Here is a 15,986-nt window from a genome sequence, read left to right as displayed (position 1 = left end):
GGGTCACCTCTCAATGTACACTTAATCCTTTTACCATATTCCCAATTAGTTTTCTGATTCTTGACAGCATGAATGTTTTCCTGAGAGGTCAGACACTGAAAATAAAGGGTCTTGAGTAATTTTATTACTTCAACTACTTACTAAACTATTTAATGTTTAAATAAGAGTACTGATCACAGCATCATCGCTGCAAGTGAATGGTATCTCTGAAAGAGTTCAAGTTCTTTCAGCTTGGGTTTCAAGTAGTTAATGCAACTTTTTGCTCTGATCTTCTGATACAGAGAGCCTCTTTTCTGTCAGTACTTTAACCTTTGAAAAAGGGAGTGGATTTCAGTTAGGGGGGTAACAGAGGAGAATATCCTGCCTTTGTGATCTCCACCAATTCTGTCTCCACATTTCCACTGCTTGACATTTTCAGCTCTCTTGAATGGGGAGGATTGTTTCCAGTTGCTTAAGGGGTCTTAAACTCATGATGCAGTGATCCAAGACATTAATACTCTGACCTGTGAGGAGACTGTATTCTGATGAGCAAGGCATTAGGTATCTTATGAAGAAGAAAATGGCCCTGAACTTCTATACACATCTTTGTTTAAACATCCACATAGTCCCATAAGGCATATTCAGTTAACCAATTCATGAGAAATTTGTTTGCTCTGCAGATGATGGGGTTTGCTGCTATCCTTTCAAACTAATTTTCTTCCTAAGTAGGTAGGCAGCTATCTGCAGCTAGTCTACCCAAGCAGTATTTTCTGCACTGTTTTTCAATCCATCAATCAATAAATAAAAAAAAACAAACACAAGAAGTAAAGAGATTAGCAATTCCATGTATTTTGAAGTTGTGGCTCTAGTATAAGTCCACTATTTCCATTCTCCTAGTTCAAGCCCCCACTAGGTCACTATTGTCAGAATTGCTTGCTGGACATTCAGCTTTTTATGTGAAAAACAAACACTACGTGAGTCCCAGCTCAAGAACTGGTGAAGTCTCTAACTGGTGTCAGCATAAGCTATTTCTGTATTGAAAATGAAATGTAAAGGTTGAGTTGTGTCCTCTCTTCTTAAGATGGATCTCTTAGCACAAGGCTGGGAGAGCAAAAGGAAGCGAAGTAATTCCCTGAGGAAGTGTAGCAAAGTGTATACAGTATTAATTTGGCAAAAACTGACTGTTTGCACTGCATCAGCTTAAATATTGTAGAATGAGATGTTAAGAGGACCTTTCAGTTTTTAAATTAATTTGAATGTCACTGTTCATGGATATTGGGAAACGGAGATGGCAGCTTGAATTTTACTCAGGTTTTCCCCATTTGCTTCTTTGTGTGTGTATTTTCCGGTTTGTTTTGTTTTTCTTGATGAAACAACACTAACATGATCCAGCATCGCTGCATGGAGTCTAATAGAGGTGACTATATAGAAGGGCATTACCTTAATGTAGCAGTATAGTGAAGTTCCACTAAATGTTCATATTTTGCTTTTCCCATAAAATGAAAGCAAAAGCAGATGGAGTGAAGTTAAAAGGCAAAGCACTGAAACAGACAGGTGCCTCGTACTTCAGTACTGCCAGATGAACCGTCTCAAGTTTCTCATCTGCGTTGCACATAGAAAGCTTAACAGCCATAGCTCTTTTTAATCAAAGAAGGTATTTTTGGAAAATGATGGGAAAATTTTGAATACTTTACTCTTAGTTAATTTTATCTTATTAGCTTCATTGATAATATACAATTTAACTTCTTCCACAAGTGGATGGTACCTTCTGAAAGCTTTTTAGTACAAACCAATAGAGTGTTTTCTTTCAGTAAGAAAATTTAGTTCCCCCGTAAGACTGAAGTCTGATTCTCTATCATTGAATAGCTGTAGTTCATGATTGTTATCTACCAGAGATGTGAAACATACCAAGATTTGCATGGAATATTTTTTTTGTGGGTTTTTTTTTTTTTAGTTTCTATTAGAAATGTGGAGACAAACAGAAGTTACAGCACTATGTTAAAGATCAGGCAACTATTAGTGGAAAACATGCCTTTCCAAAGATGCCAGACAGCGGTTTGCAGGCATCTTTCAACAGCAGGTTTTTCTGGCACATCCAGCCACCTTTCTCTGCTTGAGCTGGTTAGTCCTAGACCTGTACTGAATTCAGTGAAAAATGGTTCCCAAATCGAGCCCAAATCCAGCCTTGTGAATCCCTCCGGGAGCGTCCTGATGGACCGAGCATATTCCGCCTTGTTCAGCAAGAACGAGGGGCCGAGGCGGCCCAATGCAGCTGGCAGCCTCAGGTGCCGAGGGAGGGCAGCGGCCGCTGGGGCTCCGAGCCCACGGCAGCTCGGCCACCCTCCGACGGGCACGGCGGGCCCAAAGCCGCTCTGTTCTCCCCCTCCGGGGAAGCACAACCCACTTCTGAGGCGCAGCGAGAGCCGGGGGCCGCCAAGGTACCGGCGGGGACGCCTCCGCGTTAGCGCTGGGCCTGTGAGAAGCCGGGCGCCCCGGCAGGCCGCTTTCCCGCCGCCCGGCCGCACCTGAGCCCCCAGCCACCGCGGGGCCGCACCCCGCCCCGCCGTGACGTAGTCAGCCGGCGCCCGGCGGGAACGCAGGCTCGGGGCTGCGCCGCTCGCCCCAGCCATGTTCCCTTCGGCTCCCGCCTCCCCGCGGACCCCTGGCGGCTCTGCCCGCAGGAACCTCGGCAGCGCCGTCCCCAGCCCCCTCTCCCGCCCGGGCGGCAGGAAGAACTTGGCTATCGCGGCGGCAGCCAGCTCCCCGGTGCTGTTTTCCCCGGTGGCGTGGAGGAGCGGCTCCCTCTCGGCCCGGTGAGTGCCTCCGCTGGGGGCGGGGCGAGGCGAGGGGGCGCCACCCGCCTTTTCCCGCTGGGCTGCCGCCTCCGGCCGGCTCCCGGCTGCCTCGGTCTTCCCCTCTCGCCTCCTTTCCGTGTCTGGAATAAACCCCGCGCCTTCCGCTGCCCGCAGCGCCGCCGCCTCCCGGCCCGCTGAGGGGAAGGGGCGGCAGCTCCCGCCGCCGGGGCCTCCCGCTGCCGCCCCCCCGCCGCGGCGGAGCCGGCGCTACCTCTGGCCGCAGGAGCGTGGCGGGGGTGGGCTGCGGTTCTGTCACCGGCCTCCCGGTTCGGGGGGCTCGGGGCTGTGCTGTGAGGAGGGAGCCCGGGGGGGACGCAGGCGGGTTACGATGGCTGAGGGCCGAACAGACCTGCGCTCTGCTGGCTAAAGTAGCAGTAACTGTTGAGAGCGCTAATAGGAAGTTGGGCTGTTGATTAAAAAAATGAAAAGTATCATAATTAAAGAAAAAAAGCCAAGTAATCCAAGTGCTTGCCATCTGAATCCCTTCCTTGATCCTTACAAACAAACCCCAAACCCAAATGCAGACACAGAGGCTTTTCATTAGGTAAAATCATACGACCTTACAGTGTAAAAGAAGGGGAAATGGTGTCGTTTGGCCATGTGTAATAGTTGGCAATTAGATTATATTGGTCCTGTGCATCAGTAAGTGGATGGAGGCATACTTCTAAATGAGCCTAATGGCAGGGCTCAGCCGGAAAGCTCTTGCTTTCAACTGTCTATACAAGAAGGTTCAACAAAATATTTCATCTCTCTTTGCAAACCCTGCCTCATTGTTACATGCTCTAAAATGTTAGGTTTACATAAGCTAACATTGTAGGTTACAACATGGCTGTTTCACACGTGCCGTTTTACCATTTGATGTTCTGATGGAATTGTAAGATACTCAATATCCCTGATCATCCTTAAATCGCTTTTCAGTAACTTTTCTGCGGTATCCCTTCGAGATGTGTGCATGCCAGGTCATCCTAGTACTGAAGAAGCTGTATGTGGAGTTGTCATGATGTTTCCTGTTGTGCCTTTTATTCTGTATCTGGTCACTCAGATATTCTTTTTGCTGTTTGACTGTCTTAAATGGTACTGTACTGTCAAGACATTGTCACTCTGGTAGTTGGTTTATTTTACAGCTGTGCTGAAGCTTTTCAACACCTGTACAGATTGATAGAATGGAAACTTCCCTGCAGTGTATAAATTAGCCCTTCATTCATCTATTATTTTTGCTTATTGCTTTCATTTATACAGAGTCTGGTCTACAGTGAGACTTTCCCCCGTATCTCCTAGCTTGATTTCTTTAGGAATCTTTGATAAGGGATCTTTTTGAAAGACTTTAGGAAATCTTAAGTACTTAATATTGCCTAGATTGTATTCTCTGACATTTTTTCCCGAAAATTCTGATAGAACTGTTGGGCATGACTTTTCTGTATGAAGAGGAAAGAAAGAAAAAAAAAAAGTATGAGAGTTACTAGTCCATGTTTACTTGTTTTTTGCTCATTTAGTTGCCTACAGAAGTAGCAAGACTTCATTAGTGTGTGGTTTCTCAGGTGTTCTCAGATTCTTTGTAGGATATTTGATATACTCACGATAACAAATTCTGACTGAAAACGTTTATAGCTGAATAGTTCTAAGGTTCTTTAAAAGTAGCATTTTACATTAAAACTTTAAATATACAATACTGCACGTTCAGTATTATAAATATCTCTTATTAGCATTTGAATTTGAGGGCTCCTCAGGTGTATCCCTGGTATAGGAAAAATACGAAAATAGTAAGAACCTCTGTATTTAAAAACAAGATAAAATAGTCAAAGTTTAGGCATTCTCCTCCTCCCCCTGCCACCTTTCCCCCTTCTCCCTTCCATATGAATCAAAACTGAGATTTAACAAGAGCCCCAGATCAGTTTCAGGGATTTAGAATCTCTTTTCTCAGGAGGAGCTGTTTGTTGTTGAGATAAACAAGATTGCCTTGGTTCAGTTTTGGAGAACTTCTACTTCAGGTCTGTTTAATATGGCATTTTTCCAACCCAGTGTCAGGCTGTCTAATAGCAGTGTTACCATCACCTTCTGGCATTTCACACTGGGAAGTTCCCAAAAGCAGAGAAATTTACCCATTTAATCATGTTCAAAAGACAAGACAGACCTATGCTGTTCCAGAGAGAGAAGGCTGGGAAAGATGCAAGGCAGCTTTTATAAATTATATATTGTGAAACAAATCAAGACTGAAACGGGTAAGAGCTGCAGCCTCCACAGTAAAACAAGAGCAGTAGAAGTGCTAGCAGATACAAGCTGCCACAGGTGTTCAGTGTTGCACAGCATGTACAGCCCAGCAGTGTCGGAACTAGGGATGAAAATAGACCCTGCAGTCAGGGAATAACTTCTGGTGAGCTTCTCCTGGCATTGTGAAGAGCTTTATTCTATAGATAACCGGAATGTAGAGAAGCTGAATGGTGATTTTCTTGCTGGTGAAGGAATGCATATTCAAAATCAGTTCTTAAAAAAAATAGAGGAATTTGATGACAGCTAACAGCTTGCAAGCAGGCCACCAAATTACTGCTTTAGATGGTACTCCAAGAGGGAGCATGTGTATTTTGCATAAAGTGTTTCATCACATCTATTTCTAAACAGATACTGATGAAGTAAATGTCTGTTGAAACTGATGAGGAAACAATAAAAAACTGAACTATAACTTTTTGTCTTGTTTAAGTGCAACTCCTACCAGAGTTATCCAGCATCCGTCAGCAAGTGAGACTATTAACTATGATGTTAAGGGGTTTGGATCCTCTCTGCCTGTTAAGGTTATGGAAGCCCTGAAGAAGGCTGATGGTAAGAATTGATTTTATCTGTTATTTTTCTGATGATGATTGAAAGGTGAGAGAAGTGTTAACACATTGTTGATGCCATTTGAATACTGCCTTTTACAGTGGAAGCTGAAATATATGTACCTTGGTTTTAGTCCAGCTTGGTTAACTATGTAGCTATAATTGTAGTAACACCTGTGTGGGTATGGATGCATGTAAATATCCTTCAGGTGCTGGCCTAACCAATATATTGTAAAATCCAAGGTTATAAAGAAAGCCAATAATATTTTTTTAGTAACTTCCTTATTGGTCCTCCCTCACCTTTTTCATTTGTTTTGATTCTGTTGTGTCCTAGAGTGGATGCTCTCTTTTATTTTTTACTTTATTTTTAATCCCCGTTTGTGGTAATTTCTAAAAGTGCCAGCGATACAAACCTTTTCCTAAGTTCAAGAAATAGGTGTCCTAAGCAATTTTTCCCTGTGCATAACTTTTCTTTTTATAGTAGATATAAACGAAACAAAAAAATGTGTATCTTAAAAATAATCTTAAAAATTGCTGAGCAATTTATGAAGCTATTGTAATCTGCTGTAAATTGATGGAAATAGCTTCTAGGATTGTCTTGCTTTTCTCTCTCAAAAGTTGAGCGTTTATCAAATGAATTTGTAAACTAGTAATTTGGTATCTTGCTCAAATACATGGAAATTCTAACATGAAATTTAATTTAGTAGAAAATTATGAGAATGAAAGTTTATGTAAGATTATTCTGCAGTGTTTAAAAATCTGAATGCTTTAAAAAAATTACTTTTTATGTAGCTGATGACCAGCTAAGCGTTCAAGTGGATGACAGTGGATGGGCCTGGCTAGTCCATAAAGAGAGGCTGATTATTTGGAAGATTGGTCAGTCTCCAGTAGCTAAGGTAACTGAAAGCTCAAGATGCAGAAAGGTGGAGCTTGAGTGACTCTAGCCGCATCTATTTTTGTTACTGGTTGTTATCACATGCCCAGTGAGGTGTGGTAGTACCTTGGGGGTGGGTAGCTTTGAGATGGAGGTGTGCATTAGTATTACAATGAGATCATCTCATCTGAGGAAAGCAATTTTGCCACAATTGTTGGCTCGGCAGTGGACATCTCATTTTATCAGCTGTGTGGCACCATCAAGTTCCCATTACTGCAGGGAGTACAACACAGCCTGGCTTCAGTTTCTTGGCTCCATCCTCCATTACTTCTGTCAGCGTATGCTAAGATGGTAGGGGGCATCGTTTAAGGAGCCATGGTAAAGTAGATTTCGCGCATGTCAACAGCCATCCTGAAAATGATAACTGTATTTTACCCTAAAAAGCTTCCTCTAATACTGTGCTTCTATTAGGTCCCAGTTTTTTCTAATTCCCTGCCAAAGTAATTTTTCCACAGCATTTTAACAGGTGTGTTTGTTATGTTAGTTAGTCTTCATAAAGCTTATTTTGATAGTTAAAAACTAGTTGTTTTGTTACAGATTGGTTTAGATTATTCTGGGACTGATTTTCAACTTGTCAGAAAAAAAGGGTTAGTTTCAGCTATGCTGAATATATTTCATCTAGGTTTCTTATGTCAATATTTTATTTTTTTTTTTAGCTCTGGGCAGCATTTCTTTCAGCATCATTTCAGTGAATAGCAAGTATGGTTGGAGGAAACCTGTAGTTACAAAATCAGTATCTTCAGTGCAATATATGTTAATTATACAGATTCTGCACTTAACAGTGGAGTGTCAGGTATATGTGTTCTAGTACTCGCAGAGATTTTTCAAGAGATTGTCATTTTTCTGATTGTTTAACTTTGGTGGCACGTGGAGGAGGGAGGGAGGGAGGGAGCGTGTCCCCTCTCTTTAGTACATAGTGAGCTTTCTCAAACACTTAAAGATTAGTTTTATTTTGCTGCCTTGTTAGTATATTGAATTAAGGAATGGTCAGATAATTGCACCTCTGAAAGAAATAATTCAAGATTGCAATGTTGTGAGAAACACTCAGAAATAACAGTGATGTTTGAAAATTAACAAGTAGGTGTTTTTTAGCTGTTTGCTGGTTGTAACAACTTTGCTGAAAATGTCTTGTTGACATTCTTTTGGTTCTCTTACACAGTGTCTGGACTAGTTGAAAATTAATTTTTAGCAGAGTCAGAAAGTCTATAGACTTTGTCACAGAGGAGTATGTTCTTCCAGTCTTATATTTATTATGGCATCTCATTCTTTCTTACAGTTATCTCTGTGCAAGGAACTACAGCTGCCACCCAGTGACTTCCAGTGGAGTTCTAATTTAGCAGCTATATCTTGTCTCAGTTCTTCGGGTGAAGCATCTTCTCTGCAGGTGATAAACATTTAAATTTTAGTGTTTAAAATACTTTGAGTAACTGAATACATCCTATTTTATCAAGTACTTCTTTGAAAACTGCATTTGGTGGTGTACTATGTATTCAAAAGGTCAGGACTGATAGTTCGCAATAAGTATGTTTGAAATAAAAAAAATTCTGCTGTCTTTTCAGATTACACTGTTTACATGTTATAGAATCAGATTAAATAATAGTTTTCATATGAATTATTTGGCATGTTTTCATAACCAAACAAGCATACAGTAAATTAAGAAGTACTGTGTCAGCAAACACTAGGGCAATCAAATATTCAGTCTAAGCAAGTGCAATTTAAATGCATTCTGGCTGAAAAAGTTGCTCAGCAGTAATTTAATTTTGAGCGCACAGGGATGAGAAGCAAACACCAGCACCCTCCCTTGGCTGGTCTTTATGAGGAAGCTGGCACTGGGAGGACAGGTGATTTAATCTGTCTTGACTGATTACTTTCCTAAGTGCCTTCTTGTAACATACTGTGCTAGAGGATGAGGGTTGAAGATCAGTTAAGTTTTTTGAAAGTGTGTTAATGTGTCTGTTACTGTCATTCGTGAGAAAAAGGGTTCTTATTTTCAGCTTGGGTGTAGTTTTCAGTTAATGTATGTGGTGCTCTAACAAAACTGGATAAGAAATTGTCTTTGGAAGGAAGAAGCAGCACAGAATATGTAATAGGATCTTTTCTTTTGACTTGTTGTTACGCTTCCAGATGATGGAAAGCAATCTTAATATCTTGTGATTGGCTCATAAAACTTTAAATGCTTTATGACAATCATACACAAAGAAGTTTAAGAGGAAGTAATACACCTAAACCATGATTGTTAATTATTTAATTTCATCGTTCTTCAGCTTGTGAGTTACATATGTGTACTATGATTTTATAGAGTGATATAGAAATATTAGTCATAGAAAATATTTCACTAAAATGAAAATTATTAAATAGTGGGCAGGAATCCCAAAGGACAACAGATTCTGGGGGGGCATTTAAATTGTTACAATGTTCATTAGCCAACTGCTTTCCTTTGTGAAGGTCTGTCTAGTCAAAAATCAGAAAACTCTAAGGAGCTCAATAATAATTTTCAGATACAGTTCTATTATTCTGATACTTTTTTTCAACAACCAGTATATTGGGTATAATGCTTTCTGTCTGAATCTCTACTCGAACACAGTCTCTTGCTACATGCTTTGGATTTGGTATTTGGGTGGTTTCCCGAGTCAGAAGCCCTTAATGCCAGCACACTGTGGGCTTATGTCTCTGTGAAGAGAAGAACCACTGTGTGACTTGATACTTAATGACACTAGAGCAGTTTTTGTTTAATTATAGTCTACATTTTAAGTCTTCCATAGTAGCTTATAACTCGGGATCTGGAGTTCTCTACAGGCTTTTCTCTGTGTTTCCACTGTAAGTTTTGTTTCATTTCAATAGCAGACCCTGAATTATCGGAATCAAGATCCAGTAGAAAATACTATGGTTAGCAAAATAAGAGAGTATAATATTCCCTGCACATACTGTGTTATGCTACAGAATAATTTTGCAATTCAGTTCCAGATTTGTCAGTGTGCATCCATATTTATTTACTATTTATTTGTGCATTTGTCATGCACAATCTTGGTACGTAAAACAACACATTTCAGTTAAAGCTGCAGTCTAATTATTATGATGTTTCATGCTCTGTTAATTATTTTCTCATCTGTTAATTTTTTTCTCATTTCAAGTCTCTGGCAATAATGGTTGCTACCAGTGAAGGAACTGTGCGCTACTGGCCCAATCTTGCACATGAAGGTTCCTATGTGGAGACTTTTACAGACTTTGGAGGCTCTCTGTGCAGTTTCCTAACATCAGTAAAGGTACAGTACAGTATGATTTATATTAAAATACTGCTTTAATTCCTAATTTAAAAATAAAAAAGAATGCTCCACACTATCAGTCCTAAATCTCCAATAAATATTGCAAAGCAAACTGCCAAACATTCTTGGGGAGTAATTTCAGAGATTATTGATGACTGTGATGATCAACAAAATAGCCATAAATAGTAACATTAAAGTCGGGGAAGCATGTAGAATTCAACCACAAGGTTAACAGGACCGGTTTGGTACTTCAGGCATGTCAGTATTACTACTGTGATTACTTCCAGTAGTAGAAAACCTGCTATCACAGAGAACTACTTCATCTGAATCTGCAAACCACACACTCAATGTCTTGTGGTATAGCTCACTAGCGACTGAATTGGAGAAACTTCTGCGTGAGGGTAATGAACAAGTATATTATGAATTATTCTTAGAAATTCCATTTTCTGCTGTTGATGTGCCTATAGGGGGAAAACTCTCAAAATGGAATATATCCAAAAATCTAATGTGTTACGGTATGTGTTATCTTCAAAACCAGTTATTATAAATTAAATTACATCTTTTCTCATGACTTCTTCAACATCTACTGTTCATGTCCTGTATTATAAATACTATTTTAGGACATCAGCATGTCACGAACATTTGTAAAACTCATCAGAAGACAGCAATCTTAATGATGGATTTCTCAAGAGTGTTAAGAAACACTAATATGTATCTGCCCTCCTAGAACTGAATTGTGCGCAAGTTTCAGACATCGAGATGAGGGAAGCAAGGTCTTATCACACCTGTAGTTGAAACACTGGTGTCCATGTGAATTTAGAGATAGAGGAACTTTTTTTTTTTTGAGCAGCATCCTCTTATTAGTGTTCTAAAGCTGTGTTATTATGTATATGACAACTGTACTTAATGAGTCATCCTGTCACTGGGCAGATCTCACCTTTAACATAATTTTTGTATGGTATGATGATGAAAATTTATGCCAAGATTTTTTAAATTTTCTTTTTAATGTTGTTCTGTGAACACTGCTTGTACAGGTAAACAGTTCATTCGTTCAGCAACCTCCAGGCCCTTAACATTAATTTTCTGGAAAATTGTTGTACATCTACAGGCTTTGTTCGTTCCCTGTAACATACAAACTTTGGTCGGTTTTGAATTGAAGGCACCTTTTTCGTTTTATGCCTTGGTGGTAGGGGAATGAAGGCTGTTTCTAAGTTAGCAAGTAGTGAAAGGCAATAGTTGAGAATCTGTAAAGTAAAAAGATTACCACGATCTACACAGGTTATTTTGGAGTGAGGGTTGTTATTTTAAACTAGTTCAGCCTAGCTGCATGACATGAACATCTGCTACGGTCAGAGCCTATCTTTCAATTTAGTTTCTTTCAAAGGGTGTACAGCTGGTACACTGAGAGTGCTCTGCGATATGATCCAGCATGTAGTATGCGGGGACTCAAAAAAGGTCACTTAGACTCCTGATGCTAATTGAAGTGCTGATGTGGATGCAGCTGTTAGGACAGGCAAAAGATGCACTTTCAGTCTCTGCTTCCTAAAAGAGGTATATAAGCACCTACAACAGAGTGCACATTGTACATAATGCACAAGACTCTTCACATTTTCCTAGTGCAAATGTAATGTTGTTTTTCATCAGATTCCAAGCATTACATCATATGTTAGTTCTCTTGTTAAACTGAAACGGAGTTTCATGGATAAAAATGTCATGCAATGCCAAGAAAATGAGTCTGTCAGTGCTAAGTACCAGTCAGATTTTGACTTTTTTTTTGACGTAACTGGATGGAAGATTTATTATGCAGTTTGTTTAGATTAGTGTCCTGTAGGATAGGGTGCTACTTGAAGGAAAAATGAGTTAGTGTGTTTAATAGCACATCAAGTTTTAAATGCACACATGGAAGCTGAATGTTACTTAATTTTTAATTCAACATAAGAATGTTAAATGTAGTAGTGCCTGTAGAAATTGATACAATATATTTTCATATTTTTCAAAAATATGGTTTTAAATTAGAAAAAGTATACTGATAGCTGTATGCTGCACTGATTCAAGCATAGATAATAATGTGGAAAATTTGTTTATGAGCAATCCTTTTATGTGATAAATGCTTTCTTTTTTATTTTTGCTAGTGCTCAGGTACTATGGCTGCCTTGTGTCTTGTTCTGGTTTAACATTTACTTCTATGAAATGACATAAAGAATTTTATCTGACAATAGACTTGCTTCAGCGATGTGATTTTTATTTTTTTAACATAGCTGCTTTTTCTTTTTGTTAGGGAGGAAGCTTCATTTTATCATCTTCCAGAGGCCAGCTAGTTCGATTGATACCAGATAGTTCTGGCAAGATTCATCAGCATGCCCTGCCACAGGGTCAGGGCATGTTTTCTGGAATTGGTAGAAAGGTTTCTTCTCTTCTGGGTATATTGTCTCCTGGAAATGATGCTGTGGTAAGCTTGAAAAATATTCATATAGTAATCTGCTTTAGTTTCTTTCTGTTATTTCTAGCTTCAGTGTTTAAGGAAAAAGAAAAGACTGTGCTGATATATAATGACAAAAAAAGGCAAGACTCAACTCATTTATGTTACTTATATTTCTTTGAAATGTGAGAGAAAGAAACCAAATAAATCTGTATGCTTTGTAAAGGAGAATGCTGACTTGCTCTTTAGATCCAAATAAAAGGAAAATATGCAGTGATTCAAAGTCCTGCCTCATTCTAGTGATGGCCTCATTACTGCTTGAAGAAACTAACAGTAACCTCTACTTTTACTTTCCTAAATTAGGGTTGTCCAGGGTTGGGGATTGGCTTGAGCTTTGTCATTGAACTCCACAGAAACTGGAAGAAAGTATGAGAATCATTTATTGTAGATGTTATATCTATAAAGTGAGACTTCTCTTGGAAATTATTATAAAACTCTCTTCTTGTAATGTAACTTGTGTAGGTTGCCCAAGGGAATGATTTTTTTGTGGACTGAGTGTGTTGTAGATTGTTGTATTCAAATATTAAGGCTGTGCTTTAACCTTTCTACTTTTTTTTTTTTTAATGCAGATTTCTAGTGTTCTTTGGGATAAAGAAAGATCAAGCTTTTACATGCTAACAAGTTCAAATCTAAACAAATGGGAGGTTGATGATTCATCAGAACGTTATATTCTCAGCTGGGATATCAACAGGATCCTGAAAGAACATATTACAGATGCGATTTGGGTAAGAGCGAGCTCGCCTGGAAAGGCTTTGTGTGTTTGTTTGTTTAATGGCCTATTTGTATACAGTTATAAGTCAGTTGTATTCTGTTTCAGGGTTCTGAGAGTAACTATGAAGATATTAAAGGAGGAGTAAATATACAATACATGGATTTGCAGCAGAATTGGTAAGGAAGTACACTTGAATCTGGTAAGACTTAACGTCAATGAGGTAAATGTGTTCTGTTTTCTTGCAAATACTTTATGTAAGTAATAGTAATTTAATTTTACTTGAGTGCCACTGTTGATAAAATAAGCATGTTGTATTAGACAACTGGGTTATCCTATTCTTCATGCTATCATTATCTGTAGCATTACAAATTCTTTAAGAATAATTCCTTTCACTTTTTTAGTGTCATTTTATCAGGTTTGGTTATTTGTCTTTATATTACAAAGACAGCAAGTAAGCAATTGTAACTTGCTCCAGTAAATGCAGAGAATTCAGTATCTCTGTATTCAATTTATATAAAATCACAACTGTCTGGGTTCAGTTTTGTACTGCAGTACGAATACTGTTAATAAAACAGCTTGAAAGAAGAAATAGTATAGCCTTTCTTTAAAAAAAACAAACAAAAATAACTAATATTGGAAAATATTTATTTGTGATTGTACTTAGGTATGTGTTTTTGTGAGTGGTAGATTTTGAGCAAGTAAAATATGTAATAATCGTATCTCAATAATCTCAAATATCTGATAGTGATGGACTGGTGATACTTGCTGCAGCATGGCATCCTGGAGATCGTCCATGTCTTGTCTACTATACCCTGATAACAGTAGAAGATAAAGGCTACCACATGTCTGATGACGTTGTTGTGGAAGTCACACAGTATAATCCGTCTTTTCAGGTATGCAAATGAAGGGTCTGAAACAGAGTGAAGGAAGCACCATGTTTCAGAATAATCCTGAATATTCTGGACACAAATCAGCTGTCAGATTCTTGTCTAAAGGAAAATCAGGTTCTCTGTCTTAAGGTTGTTCTTGGAATATGTGTTCGTAGTATTCTGAAGAAAGTGCATACTAACATCTTTTAATAGTAACTGTATGTAAAGATCATGCTTTACGTTTTAAAGTGTAAGGTAAAAAAGACTCATGAATAGAACTCTAAATATCTAATTATTACTGATACCTTTTAGTTTTTGTCCTGTCTGTGAAAGTTTCTACAGTGTAATTCTATGGTGTAACTCTTAACTTATGCAACCCATTTAGAACAGATATCAGACTCTGTTGAGACTCTTGTAGCAGGACAAGGAATTATAAGACGTGTATTTTGGTCCTTGCTGGACAACTGGCTCGCTGGGAGGGGAGGACACATTGGTTGTCCTTGGTGTACCTTGTTCGTGCTATCTCTTCTGGAAGCAGAAATTTGGGCATTAACTTTCTTTGGTAAACTTCTTTGACTCTTCTCTCTTTCCCTGCTGCCTGTAATAGTATCTTAAAATTGAATCTTAAGATGGAAGGAGAGTGTGAAAACTGTAGAATAATCGATCTGTTTACTTACCTCTCCATGTGAAATTAGAAAGAATTTAATATATATGGAAGAAAAAAAACCCAGGATCTTAAGTTTCAGGGCAAATTAAAAATGCTTATGAAGTTATATCCATGTTTTCTTGTTAAAAATTAAAACAAATTCAAGCAACTCAAATCAGCCTTTGAAATGTTTGTTTCAAGTTTTGATTATATATGTGATAATGTTCATGTGTAACGCTTTCAGTCAGAAGAGGAGGTGTTGTGCTGTCTGGTAGTCCCAGATTACTTTAGCCATGCTGCTTACCTTTATAAGGAAGATGAAGTATTTGCTTGTTCCACTGGAACTGGAAGAATTTCTTTACCACAGGAGAAAATCGTATTTGGCATACAAGGTAACAGGCAGGAAATAAAAATAAATCACATTTTGTTGATACTTCTAATTGAATGTTTTTACAGTATTTAGAGTTCTCAGAGATAATCGTATTTACGCTCCTTTTTCTCTTTAAGTCTTTCAAATTGGGAGTTTCTCATGAATGTATAGAGAAACCACTGATGTGACGTCCAGTATTTTTACTTACTCTACAATGTTTCAAATGAAGATGGAGTAGATCCCTGCTCTTGATGTATGAAAGCATGGGGGTGGTGTTTTGAAGGAGATGTTGCCTTTTTTTTTTTTTTTTTTTTTTTTTTTTTTTTCCCCCCACTCCAGCATTCACTGTGGACTTTTCTTTTTTCTTGAAGTTAACTTTGTGTTGAGGCTCAGCCTAAAATTCATACTAGGTGCCTGTGTCAGATATCTCTCAAGTATGTCATCCTTGACCTTCAGAGGTGTTCTCAAGGAGGATGCGCACATTGGTCATTAGGTAGAATTTGAACCACTGGAACCTTGATTCCACACACACCCCCATTTTTTTCTTTTCTTTTCTTTTTAAACTGGAAATCTGCATCTTGAGTAGCAAATAGTAAAATAGTATCCACAGTTTCTGTAAGTCAGGTGCAGTTGTCAGTTACTGTTCATAGGTTCATGACAATTTAATAATTGTCCAAAACTGTTCACGTTTGTTCTTAAAGTGGCATTTATGTGCTTTTTGCTTTTTTCTCCTCATCTTAGGAGACAGCATTTTAGGAGCAGGTTCCTGTACTAGCCTTCCCATCTTCTTTGCCAAAAAAAGTGGACTTATCACCATCTTGTCCAGGGAAAACATTTCTGTGCTTCCTGAAGACCTTGAAGATTCCCTGTCCTCTTCTGTTGCTGGACCAAGAAGTGAGGTAATCGTTGTTTGCTTTACTGGTTGAAAACTGACAGTAGAAGTAAAATGTTTTTCTGGCAGTTTTGAATTTTCACTGTGGAAATCCTGGCTTGTTTGAATTTTAAAAGTGGTTGTTTATTTTTTTAAATAGCGACTCAAAGACTTGTAATGAAGGCAGGTTTCAAAATC

General features: G+C 38.7%; 1 protein-coding gene across 2 annotated transcripts in view; it reads left to right on the top strand.

The window, feature by feature from the left end:
- Nucleotides 1-2,552: 2,552 nt before the first annotated feature.
- Nucleotides 2,553-15,986, top strand: part of NUP133 (nucleoporin 133) — a 37,716-nt gene continuing 24,282 nt past the window's right edge. The window contains exons 1-11 of one of the 2 annotated variants that reach the window (XM_037391839.1): nt 2,553-2,792; nt 5,530-5,648; nt 6,437-6,540; nt 7,855-7,962; nt 9,710-9,841; nt 12,120-12,290; nt 12,890-13,045; nt 13,138-13,208; nt 13,778-13,925; nt 14,792-14,939; nt 15,659-15,816. In XM_037391839.1, the coding sequence (XP_037247736.1) occupies nt 2,608-2,792; nt 5,530-5,648; nt 6,437-6,540; nt 7,855-7,962; nt 9,710-9,841; nt 12,120-12,290; nt 12,890-13,045; nt 13,138-13,208; nt 13,778-13,925; nt 14,792-14,939; nt 15,659-15,816 (1,500 nt within the window). In that variant the 5' untranslated portion in view covers nt 2,553-2,607. Of the gene's footprint in view, nt 2,793-3,763; nt 3,817-5,529; nt 5,649-6,436; nt 6,541-7,854; nt 7,963-9,709; nt 9,842-12,119; nt 12,291-12,889; nt 13,046-13,137; nt 13,209-13,777; nt 13,926-14,791; nt 14,940-15,658; nt 15,817-15,986 lie in introns of those variants that run through there. The other variant, XM_037391840.1, reaches the window with a different exon arrangement.

The sequence above is a fragment of the Falco rusticolus genome, chromosome 6, assembly GCF_015220075.1.
Source record: "Falco rusticolus isolate bFalRus1 chromosome 6, bFalRus1.pri, whole genome shotgun sequence".
Taxonomy (NCBI): Eukaryota; Metazoa; Chordata; class Aves; order Falconiformes; family Falconidae; genus Falco; species Falco rusticolus.
This window is presented reverse-complemented; position numbering and strand designations above follow the sequence as displayed.